A 12,184-nucleotide genomic window follows, 5' to 3' on the forward strand; every position below is an offset into this window, starting at 1 on the left:
TGAAAAAGTTCAAGGGGTATGAATACTTTTGCAAGGCACTGTATCCACAAAACTGAAGTTCAGTTTACTGTCTGTTTTAGGAGTGTGTTTTCGTCTGTACCCCAAATCCCTGTATGAGGAGGGAATGCCTGAAGCCCGGTGTCCCGGAGTAACCGAGGCTAACCTCAGCCACCTGGTCCTCTTTCTCAAAAGACTGGACATCGCCGACATGGGCCAGTGCAAGTTCCTGGACCGACCAGGTCAGGCTACTGACAATACTGTTTTTATTCTTACCTGGCTATAGACCCTTTTCAGTCACGTGACCTTCGTAAACGCGACCACCATTTTGGACATGTAGTGGACTTCGGCTCGAATCGGTTTGAATGCGAGGAAGGCGACAAACGAAAAACATAAAAGAAAAAGGAGCGAGATGCAGAAAACACCTTCACTATCCAGTGACGTAGGGCATTTACAGGGCGAGCAGAGGGAGAGGTATTTGCAAAAATTGAGGTTAGCGGGCTGAGAGAACGACGTTTACCTGCTTCCACCAGGATTGTTCACTGACGTACGGAAGTACACGAAGCCCTCGTCTTTACCTGACTTCGGCCCACATGATCTGTATACCTATGTCGTTAAAAACCCATCACCATACACATACACGCCAACGTCCAAGGTTCCGGAGCGTGCTCCAGCTTGCTCCAGGAGTGCTCCGGCCGAGGTTCCGGAGCGCGCTCCAGGAGTGCTCCGGCCGAGGTTCCGGAGCGCGCTCCGGTTTGCTCCCCCTCAAATTAAGCAGTGCGCTCTGGCTTGCTCCCCCTCAAATTAAGCAGCGCGCTCCGGCTTGCTCTGGAGCAAGCCGGAGCGCGCTGCTTAATTTGAGGGGGAGCAAGCCGGAGCGCGCTCCGGAACCTCGGCCGTTGGCTCCGGCAACTATTTACACTGGATCCGGTGTAAATAGCTGCCGGATCATAATTACAGTAAACTAGTAAATACAGTAAAGGAAAAACTTGAGACTGAAAGGTTTTAACAGTCATCCAAATGACTGAACGTAAACATTGCTACAGTAACATGCTAGCTAGTATGTTGTTGACATTAGCTAGTCAACAATAGCTACTACAGAAGAACAAAGAGGTTACAATGGGTTATTTTAACCTATTTGGTTATACACTCACCGCCACAGAATGTTAACAGCAATGTAATGCCTTTTCTGGCTAATTTTATTCGTCTTACCTCCAACAAAGTGGTCACTACACAAGCTTTGGTATGCCGAGGGCTGCCAATCTGTTAATGGCCGCTGTCCATCTTCTCTGTCGGGATCTGATAAAATGATAACCCTTGCCTTGTTTGTTGATGGTTACTACATCCAGGTGCACAACAATATAGTGGCATGATGGAAGTCTTGCTGAAAATAAACACTTTCTTTGCTGCCGTTCCTCAATGTTGGCTGTGGTAAACTACTGGTAGTACATATCCAAAATGGCGGCCGCGTTTGTCGTGACGTCACGTGAAAAGGGCCCATAGAACTAGTAATTATAACCAGCAGATCTAATTAGTTAATAGATCCTTCACGGTCACCATTACTGGCACACAGTGTACACACTTTTTAATGCACTGGTTTTTATCAGACCAATGTGAAAATAAACGTAGAACTGACAGCATAGTATCTTTCCTCAAAAAGTTTAGTCAGTGGATTGGGGGGAAAGAAAACAAAAAACGTTAGGCAGTTACTGCTCAAGAAATGAGACGGGCTATAGGAAAATTCATCACACTGTTTTCTAAGGGTGGGTAATGTGGGGTCATTAAAATACCATACTGTTGGACTTTATCATGATATTCATGAAATTATGTTGAGGAGCGCATAGCCCTTTTTAAAAACTTTTTAATCCAATCCCACCCACTCCCACAGTCTTATTGATTTTGGAAATACTGCAGACAGATACAATGAGTTTAGTTGGTTGATTTTAAACCAGAGTCCCTGAACAAAATAAAGCATTTAATGAAGATAAATAAATTAACACTGTAAACACAGTGTCCATTATGCTCTTGTTTTAATGAGCATGGCCTTTCTTTCTCCAGCAAGTGTCACATCTGACCACCCGAAGGCTTTTTATTTTTATTTATTTTTTTTAATAAATACGCTCCGAAGGAGGGGGGTATACTGGTTTACCTCTGTCCGTCTGTATCTCCGTCAGTCAGAAACACACCCTTTTTCTCAGCAACCACAAATCGTAGCTAACTTCAGCTTGGGGTTCTATACCGTGTATACCATTTTCAGGTCTGTCGCACATCGACTTCCTGTTTACCAACTGAATGTATTTATGAAACCTACAGCATGGATTTACAAAAATTTTGTAAACACTTTTTTTTTTTTTTTTCCTCAGCAATTACAAATCACAACTGCTTGATGTTTGGTATCAAGCTTCAGTTTGGGGTTCTGTACCATGTATTAGGCCGTAAGGTGAACCCCGTTTTCGTTTCATCTCGCTCCGACGTCTCCGAACTACGAAATATTTATTTTAAAACTAAGAATGAGTACTAGAAAGTGTGGCGAAAAAAGTTCTCACCTTATAATCCTGTCAATTCCTCGCACCGAGCGATCGCGTGGCGAAGTATTTTCCTCTATAAATGACGTGTCGGGACATCACGTGACCGGTCTGGACCAATCGCGTTGCCGATTTTTGACCACAGATCAGCTGACAGCTTGCGTAATTACAGTCACATTAGTAGAAAAAGTCTCCAAAACACCCTCCAAAGTGGGTGAAATGTCTTCTAAGTCCTAAATAGTGCTTTAAATACATCACTAAGACAATATTGCATATATGTGGTATATTGAAGTGTTTATATTATTATTAGAATAAAAATAATTTTTATTATCACCATTATTATAGTACAAAATATGGTGTAATGGTCTATGACTAGGACCATTCATGTATTCATTCTCTTAGGTTATTAACTATAAAGTACTGATCAACCATAAAACAATTTGCTTGAAAAACAGACCTACAATGTTACACAGGCAGTAATGGAATAGAGTATTGACTCGTCATTGTGGGCTATACACACCATGGATTAGCCATAAAATGGCATATATAATATATAGGCAATGCGTGTGATTTCAGCTCAAGATTTAAGAAATTGTGCAGGAAGGAGAAGAGTCCATAGGAATAATAATACACAATAATAATAATAATAATACAACCTATATATAATATTGCAGTTCTATTGCTCAGTTCAGAGGCACAATGGCAGGGATTCAAGTATTCACTACCTATGCAGCGGCACAGTAGAGGTAGGTAAACGCACTAGGCAGCACTATGCACCTGCAGCAGCGGCAACAAAGAAGATGCAAGACTGAGTCATCATACATCACACAACAGAACTATGTGGCAAATTGCAAACTTTAATAGAAAATGTAAACAACAAAACAGTGATATATACACATTACAAATGCAAATTTATATATACACCAAAAAAAAAAAAAAAAAAAAAAAAAAATATATATATATATATATATATATATATATATATATATATATATATATATAAAAGTCCTGTGGCACGGTGCAAAAAGGCAGGGGTCAGCATCCAGGCAATGACCTAGGTGAAAGAGAGAGGGGGGGAAGACACACACACACTATAACATTCAGTCAGGTGCTACTCCTCGTCATCACTGTCAGGGCACTGGTCGTCTTCCTTGTCCTCTGTCTCCTTCATATTTGAGCAATTGCTACACCTGCACAAGTCCGTGCAACAGACTCCTGCAGAGACACAAGAGCATCTGCCAGTCTGATAGGCACTTTCTTTGCACCCACAGTGGATCATGTGTAAAACTGAGTCAGGGGCTGGATTCTGTGTCATCCAGGTGACCTGTAGGTTTCCATCTTCAACATGCCACCCGTTTCCAGCAGGTGATGGTGCACCTATGTTTTTTTTCACACATGACCTCATTATTGCAGCCACTGTCGGATACCGTCCCGGTATGTATTCCACCGTTTGAAGGTAAATTCCTGGGTCACTCCGTGCTTCACAGAAGCTATATGCATATAGCACTGCTTACGTGCAAGAAGTTTTCTCCTTTTTGCCGTTATTTCCAAACTTTCCTCTCCTCCACTGCTGCTAGACGAGGCTGTGGCGGCTGCCATGTTGGTCTCTTGTTTACGAAATGGGGCTACGTCGCGGGTGTTTATGGGATACGTCAGCAACCGTGGAACCTGTTCTGTAGCGAAATCTTATTCCGCGGTGCCAAAATATCATTCTGCGCCGATGACATTAGTTCGCTTTTTCAAGCCTTCGTGCGAAAAATTGACAGCATTACGAGGTGAGAACTTTTTGATGACATCATTTCATAATACGTCCATTTTTAAGAATTGGATATTATGTAGTTCGGAGACGTCGGAGTGGGATCTTGTTTCTGAAAGACTTTTCGGGGTTCACCTTACGGCCTATATACCGTTTTCAGGTCTGTCGCACATCGACTTCCTGTTTACCGACTGAATGTATTTACGAAACATATAGCATGGATTTTGACGCTGTTTCAAAATGACGGTTTACCAGGATGCTATTTGAAATCCCTGGGGAGAGACACTGCTCTTTACTTAGTCGTTTCAGGGTTCATTATTTGTTGAAGTCAACGTTCATAATAAGTGTCCTATTCCTTCGATTGCTTGCATTCTGATATAAGTAAAGCTGTGTTCACATATATACCGGTACTATAGTGGTATAACTGTATCGATACAAAGTATACCGGTACAGTTTAGTGCATCTGTCCACACTAGCGAGAAATGTTTGCGGTTTTCTTTCACAGTAGTTGAAATGCGCGTGCGCGAAATGTTTCCGTGGTTACCGAGTAACTTCCTTCCGAGAATATGGCGGATGAAACAACGTGTGTGCGCTTTTTGTTGTCAATGTACAGTCTGTATTTCTGGTGGTCATTTATTCAGTCGAATCGTATAAAACGCACGAGGCAGTTGAGAAACAAAGAAAACAAATCTCCCTTTCTCCCTCTTTCCTTCTCTTCCCCTCCCTTTCTCTCCCTTTCCCCCTCTCCCTTTCTCCTCCCTTTCTCTGCTCCATGTAGATCCACGGTCGTTTTGAGCCATTTTGACGTTTTATTTACAGCTGGAAAGCACGGGCGTATTGTATTGTATGAATAACCCGGAAGACGTAGGAATGGTTCATTGCACTTGCGCATTATATTTGTATCGATACAGAACCGCTTCATCTGTCCACACTACAGCGAAGCGCTACTGTACCGGTATGGGTTTCGTACCGCTACAGTTATACCGCTACAGTACCGGTATAGTTGCTAATGTGGACAGGTGTTGCAGTACGAAAGTAGTATCGTATCGGTACAAAATCCCTAGTGTGGACAGGGTATAAGAGTGGGGGGGGGATGCGGATGCGTAAGTGAGCAGAAGCTCAGTTGATCATGGGTCCCCCCCCCCTTCTCTTTCTCTTGGGGGGGTCCACAAGAATCCTGGTGCTTTGTTCCATTGTAAAGTAACAGATTGAAACCGATGATATTTTGTATTGCGAACAAATCAGTGCAGCCATTTTGGGGTAAATAATTTTAAGATAAATCGTATCTGTTTGTCTCTGCAGCTCCAGAGGCGCTGATGCAGGCTCTTGAGGACTTGGATTACCTGGCTGCTCTCGATGATGATGGCAACCTGTCAGAGGTGGGCATCATCATGTCCGAGCTGCCTCTGGAGCCACCGCTGGCCAGAGCCCTTATCGCAGCCTGCGAGTTTGACTGTGTCAGTGAACTTCTGACCATTGCCGCAATGCTTACTGGTGAGCAGCATGTCTACCCAATTACACACATGCATACGTGGGGAGGGGGGAGATCCGGAACATTCCGTCATCTTACTTTTAAACAGTATCTTCAGATCACTTGCCTTTATTTAATCGCATTCAGAACTTGCTTTTGATCTTCTCCAGATTTTGTCGTCTTGTTTCCTAGATACTACCGAAGTAAATAAATACTTTCTTTTCTGTCTTTTCATAGCTCCTTCATGCTTTGTGACTCCTCCATCCAATAAAGAGGAAGCAGCATTAACTCATAGACGTCCCCTTTTACACCCAGATGGAGACCATCTGACCCTCATTAACATCTACAACGCCTACCTAGAGCGTGAGTCATGGCAAAACATCAACAGGTCTTCACTAAATATCATAATTAGGGACAGTTTCTAGAGAGAAATCTCTAACTGTTACACCAACCAAAGTTGCGCAAGAGTTAATATTACACTTGTTGGCTTATTTGGCTGACAGGTGATGAGCTTATGCCATCGTGTCGTCTGTCGTCCACATTTTATGCAAGTCGCTTCTCTCAATTTTTCACCAATTTTTATTCTTTTTGGCAGGAAGGTAGGTCTGCCTGGGGTGCATATAGCGTCCACCCATTGCATAATAGCAATTAATAATGAAGATATGGAGTAATTAAGCCCTAACGAGCAGTTCCCACACAAATCGCTTCTTCTCCCTCAGTTCTTCACTGATTTCGATTCTTTCTTGCATGAAGGTAGGGGTACCTAAGGTGCATATAACTTCTACCCAGATTTGCTTCATTACAATTATTAATGAAGTTATGGACTAATTAAGCCTTAAAGGAACAGTCCACCGTATTTCCATAATGAAATATGCTCTTATCTGAATTGAGACGAGCTGCTCCGTACCTCTCCGAGCTTTGCGCGACCTCCCAGTCAGTCAGACGCGCTGTCACTCTTGTTAGCAATGTAGCTAGGCTCAGTATGGCCAATGGTATTTTTTGGGGCTGTAGTTAGATGCGACCAAACTCTTCCGCGTTTTTCCTGTTTACATAGGTTTATATGACCAGTGATATGAAACAAGTTCAGTTACACAAATTGAAACGTAGCGATTTTCTATGCTATGGAAAGTCCGCACTATAATGACAGGCGTACTAACACCTTCTGCGCGCTTCGGCAGCGCATTGATATCTGAGCTCCGTATCAATGCGCTGCCGAAGCGCGCAGAAGGTGTTAGTACGCCTGTCATTATAGTGCGGACTTTCCATAGCATAGAAAATCGCTACGTTTCAATTTGTGTAACTGAACTTGTTTCATATCACTGGTCATATAAACCTATGTAAACAGGAAAAACGCGGAAGAGTTTGGTCGCATCTAACTACAGCCCCAAAAAATACCATTGGCCATGCTGAGCCTAGCTACATTGCTAACAGGAGTGACAGCGTGTCTGACTGCGTCTGACTGACTGGGAGGTCGCGCAAAGCTTGGAGAGGTACGGAGCAGCTCGTCTCAATTCAGATAAGAGCATATTTCATTATGGAAATACGGTGGACTGTTCCTTTAATGAGCAGTTCAACAAAAATCGCTTCTTCTCGGTAAATTCCTCGCCATTTTGGATTCTTTCTGGTAAATGCGTCGGTATTCCTAGGATGTATATAGCTTGGAACATTTATTGCACAAAGTGGCCCACTTTAGATCGTTCCTTCTGGACTAGACGGGGCCGGAGTGAGCTACACCGTCATTGACGGTCTCGTTTTCATTGCACCACCAGCAAAACCCCTAAACGTATGTCCATGATGTTAAGACGTGAGGCTTATGATGCATTTGATTTAACTCGGATGTCGGAGCTCAGCGTTTTCCAACCTCTGTGCATCTGAACCACAAAGGCCAGGGGGAGACATGGGTGCCTTTTTATAAAGGTTTTTTGTCCCTGAGCAACAATCTAGCTGGCTAAGGTTAATGATATGAGTGATGAGTATGATTTATTTACCTTCTCTAAACCATGAACTGTATTGATGTGTAGATTTTATTAAACATTTAACTAAGTAATGCAACTTTATGCTATGAGCAGCCATGTTGATGTACGGTATATGATATGTCATTTGCTGAACTTGCTATTAAAGACACCTTTCAGTACGAACAGTAATCAAAGTAGCACTTGTCACTTCAGTTGAAATTATGCTGTACAGACAAGTATTTGCTTTAGATCAATCGACACAGAAATATATTTGCTTGTTAAATCTGTTGACGATACAGGTTGCTACTTCTGAGGTACAACCCCAATTCCAAAAAAGTTGGGACAAAGTACAAATTGTAAATAAAAACGGAATGCAATGATGTGGAAGTTTCAAAATTCCATATTTTATTCAGAATAGAACATAGATGACACATCAAATGTTTAAACTGAGAAAATGTATCATTTAAAGAGAAAAATTAGGTGATTTTAAATTTCATGACAACACATCTCAAAAAAAGTTGGGACAAGGCCATGTTTCCCACTGTGAGACATCCCCTTTTCTCTTTACAACAGTCTGTAAACGTCTGGGGACTGAGGAGACAAGTTGCTCAAGTTTAGGGATAGGAATGTTAACCCATTCTTGTCTAATGTAGGATTCTAGTTGCTCAACTGTCTTAGGTCTTTTTTGTCGTATCTTCCGTTTTATGATGCGCCAAATGTTTTCTATGGGTGAAAGATCTGGACTGCAGGATGGCCAGTTCAGTACCCGGACCCTTCTTCTACACAGCCATGATGCTGTAATTGATGCAGTATGTGGTTTGGCATTGTCATGTTGGAAAATGCAAGGTCTTCCCTGAAAAAGACGTCGTCTGGATGGGAGCATATGTTGCTCTAGAACCTGGATATACCTTTCAGCATTGATGGTGTCTTTCCAGATGTGTAAGCTGCCCATGCCACACGCACTAATGCAACCCCATACCATCAGAGATGCAGGCTTCTGAACTGAGCGCTGATAATAACTTGGGTCGTCCTTCTCCTCTTTAGTCCGAATGACACGGCGTCCCTGATTTCCATAAAGAACTTCAAATTTTGATTCGTCTGACCACAGAACAGTTTTCCACTTTGCCACAGTCCATTTTAAATGAGCCTTGGCCCAGAGAAGACGTCTGCGCTTCTGGATCATGTTTAGATACGGCTTCTTCTTTGAACTATAGAGTTTTAGCTGGCAACGGCGGATGGCACGGTGAATTGTGTTCACAGATAATGTTCTCTGGAAATATTCCTGAGCCCATTTTGTGATTTCCAATACAGAAGCATGCCTGTATGTGATGCAGTGCCGTCTAAGGGCCCGAAGATCACGGGCACCCAGTATGGTTTTCCGGCCTTGACCCTTACGCACAGAGATTCTTCCAGATTCTCTGAATCTTTTGATGATATTATGCACTGTAGATGATGATATGTTCAAACTCTTTGCAATTTTACACTGTGGAACTCCTTTCTGATATTGCTCCACTATTTGTCGGCGCAGAATTAGGGGGATTGGTGATCCTCTTCCCATCTTTACTTCTGAGAGCCGCTGCCACTCCAAGATGCTCTTTTTATCCCCAGTCATGTTAATGACCTATTGCCAATTGACCTAATGAGTTGCAATTTGGTCCTCCAGCTGTTCCTTTTTTGTACCTTTAACTTTTCCAGCCTCTTATTGCCCCATCCCAACTTTTTTGAGATGTGTTGCTGTCATGAAATTTCAAAATGTCTCACTTTCGACATTTGATATGTTGTCTATATTCTACTGCGAATACAATATCAGTTTTTGAGATTTGTAAATTATTGCATTCCGTTTTTATTTACAATTTGTACTTTGTCCCAACTTTTTTGGAATCGGGGTTGTAGGTCAAACACAGGATATGTTCTGTAGAACTGAATTTAGTGTACACCCCAGCTATTAATTTGGTCAATAGTTGTAAGCAAAGTGTAAACACTGTGTCAAAAGCTTTTTTTTTTTTCTGTGTGTCCTGTAATAGACGATGAGGATGAAGCCTGGTGTAACACTAACTTCCTGAATGCTTCTGCATTGCGATTGGCTGTGGCTATAAGGGCGGAGCTACTCGAGGTGATGCAGCGAATTGAATTGCCCGTTTCGCCGCCTGCCTTCGGCTGCCAGGACAATACTACTAATATAAAGCGGGCTCTCGTCTCCGGGTTCTTCCTGAAGGTAGCACGAATTAAACGTTATTGTAAGCACATCATTAGTGTGCGATGATATCCATCAGTGAAGCTTTGCGCTACCCTTTTCGTCAGGTTGCCCATGATGTAGACGGCTTGGGGAATTACTTACTGCTGACTCACCGGCATGTAGCTCACCTGCACCCCTTCTCCTCGTACCTGAGCCGCCGGCCACGTCCTAATCCTCCCAGCTGGGTCCTCTATCACGACTTCACTATTTCTCATGACAACTGCATCCGTACCGTCTCTGTAGTTCATCCACACATGTGAGGATATGTTGGTTTTTTTTTGAGGTCCTGGAAAACCCTGTTTTGCACAGTTTAATGTTTTGCTGCCATTTCAGCTAAAGAAGGGCTGCTGTAACTATAACTGTTCCTCTACAGGTTGGTGGAATTGGCTCCGCAGTACTATTTGGAGAACCTTCCTCCCAGCGAAGGCAGAGACTTATTAATGGATATCAGACAGAGTCTTTTCCCACCAGAAGAACAGGAGAACGGAGAGGCTGAAGACAAAGCACACGGAGAGCGATCAGGAGAGCATCGAGACCAGTACAGTACAGAGATGTGTGTGCTGCAGTGATGCACTCAGGGGTGCGGCTGACCCTCACGTTGCACTTTGGGATTTCCTGAGCCTCGTATATCACATGTAAAATAGAGTCACTCTTTCTGGGGTTGGTGTAGCACATAAAAGAAAGCGGTGGACAAAATTATACTGGGATGTGCCCTTTGCAAATTCAACCAGGGCTTTCTCCAAACCACGGTCACTTGCACACCAAAAACAGACAAACCCAATACCGTAAATTGAACAATGTAGAGTACTTTCTGCACCTAAATATCTCTTATTCCTTTCGGAAAATGAGTAATAACTATAGAAATCGGAAGATGATGTTATATGTAGGTCTAGACTATCCTGGTACTCAACCCAGAAGTGAAAATAAAGGGTTTCACTGCGTGTGCCGACTGCCATTCGCAACCATAAATAAAACCATGTTCTCAGTGTTGGTCACTAGATGGCGATGTTGCGTGATTTGAACTCTATTCTGTTCCTGGCCTCCTGGAATTGGAAAATAAAGAGGCGTGCTACGAAGTGGTTTGATTTCAAATCTAATTTTGCTCCTTGCATATTTTGACAAGGTAAAAAAAAAAACGGCAAATTTAATAATGTTGAATTGTGCCTAAATCAGCCCTAGATGCCACCAGAATGCACCATTTTGAAGCCTCTAATTTTTTAAAATTTCCAGGAGCGCATGCCCCCAGCAGCCTTTGAGGCTCTCTGGGTCGGGCCGGCCCTTATGGGCCAGGCTCTGCATCAGTAGCACCGCTCTGATATATATATATATATTCCTGGGGAAAGCCCTGTCAGCTTTACAAATACACGGCACAGAATCTGTACAGATTCCTTTTCAGTTAGTTTCTTTCAGTTTTGCTATGAAGTGCTCGCTTTAGTACAGGCAAGTTCATTTGACGTCCTTTGGATACTGCTGGAAAAACGACGCAGGACAGAAAGATCTATTTAAATACTGGAAATGCATCAAGCAATAATGAGCACGACGTCAAGACTTGAGCTCGTCAAACAAAAACTAGTTTGTAATTCTTTGTTTGACAGTTCGACCACATGCTTTTAACTTCTAATGCTACAGTTACTGAGATTTGAGATGGAGATTTCAGCTTCATCAAATCTCTTAATTATAATCCAGACTGTATATTTTGCCTTTAGTTGTCTGTTGTGAAGAGATAAAACTTGAGTCCTTTCCGTGCTCCCTTTTCATGGCTGTATAAAATATTTTTAAAATAATAATAATTCAGGGTAACCTGAGCCTTGAGATTGATCTCTGGATTCTTCTCAGGGTTGTTTACGTAAACCCTCTTGATGAATGATGCTTCTATATTGTTGGTGAAGGACTTTTTTTCTACTACATACTTTTTTGTAGTATTTTATTTTTTTCCCCGGACAATCTGTGGCTACTTCTGTTAATTTAAAGAGGCTCTGTGTGTAAATACTTTTCTCCCATAATACTATTAGAATACAGCACAACAAAATCTGTATATTCACTCCCATGTCGTTGTTTGAATAATTCTATAGACTTGGATAAACCAAGCTGTATTTCTACAGCATCTTGTACACAAACCTGCTAATGAAATGTGGTTGTTGTTTTTTTTTTTTGGGGATGTGTGTGGGGTTATGTAATAAAATACCACATTTTGTGCTACTTTTTACCGAAAGAATGCGTAGATTAAGAAATTTCAAACAGCAC

The 12,184-nt window shown here is 42.3% G+C and overlaps 1 protein-coding gene across 1 annotated transcript in view; it reads left to right on the forward strand.

Annotated features, from left to right (window-relative positions):
• Positions 1 to 12,139, forward strand: part of dqx1 (DEAQ box RNA-dependent ATPase 1) — a 46,502-nt gene extending 34,363 nt beyond the window's left edge. Inside the window, exons 8-13 of the mRNA XM_060912240.1 lie at positions 81 to 239; positions 5,581 to 5,772; positions 5,987 to 6,112; positions 9,729 to 9,919; positions 10,006 to 10,196; positions 10,314 to 12,139. Of these exons, the coding sequence (XP_060768223.1) occupies positions 81 to 239; positions 5,581 to 5,772; positions 5,987 to 6,112; positions 9,729 to 9,919; positions 10,006 to 10,196; positions 10,314 to 10,509 (1,055 nt within the window). The 3' untranslated portion in view covers positions 10,510 to 12,139. The remainder of the gene's footprint in view (positions 1 to 80; positions 240 to 5,580; positions 5,773 to 5,986; positions 6,113 to 9,728; positions 9,920 to 10,005; positions 10,197 to 10,313) is intronic.
• Positions 12,140 to 12,184: the final 45 nt, after the last annotated feature.

Source organism: Neoarius graeffei, chromosome 28, assembly GCF_027579695.1.
Source record: "Neoarius graeffei isolate fNeoGra1 chromosome 28, fNeoGra1.pri, whole genome shotgun sequence".
Lineage (NCBI taxonomy): Eukaryota > Metazoa > Chordata > Actinopteri > Siluriformes > Ariidae > Neoarius > Neoarius graeffei.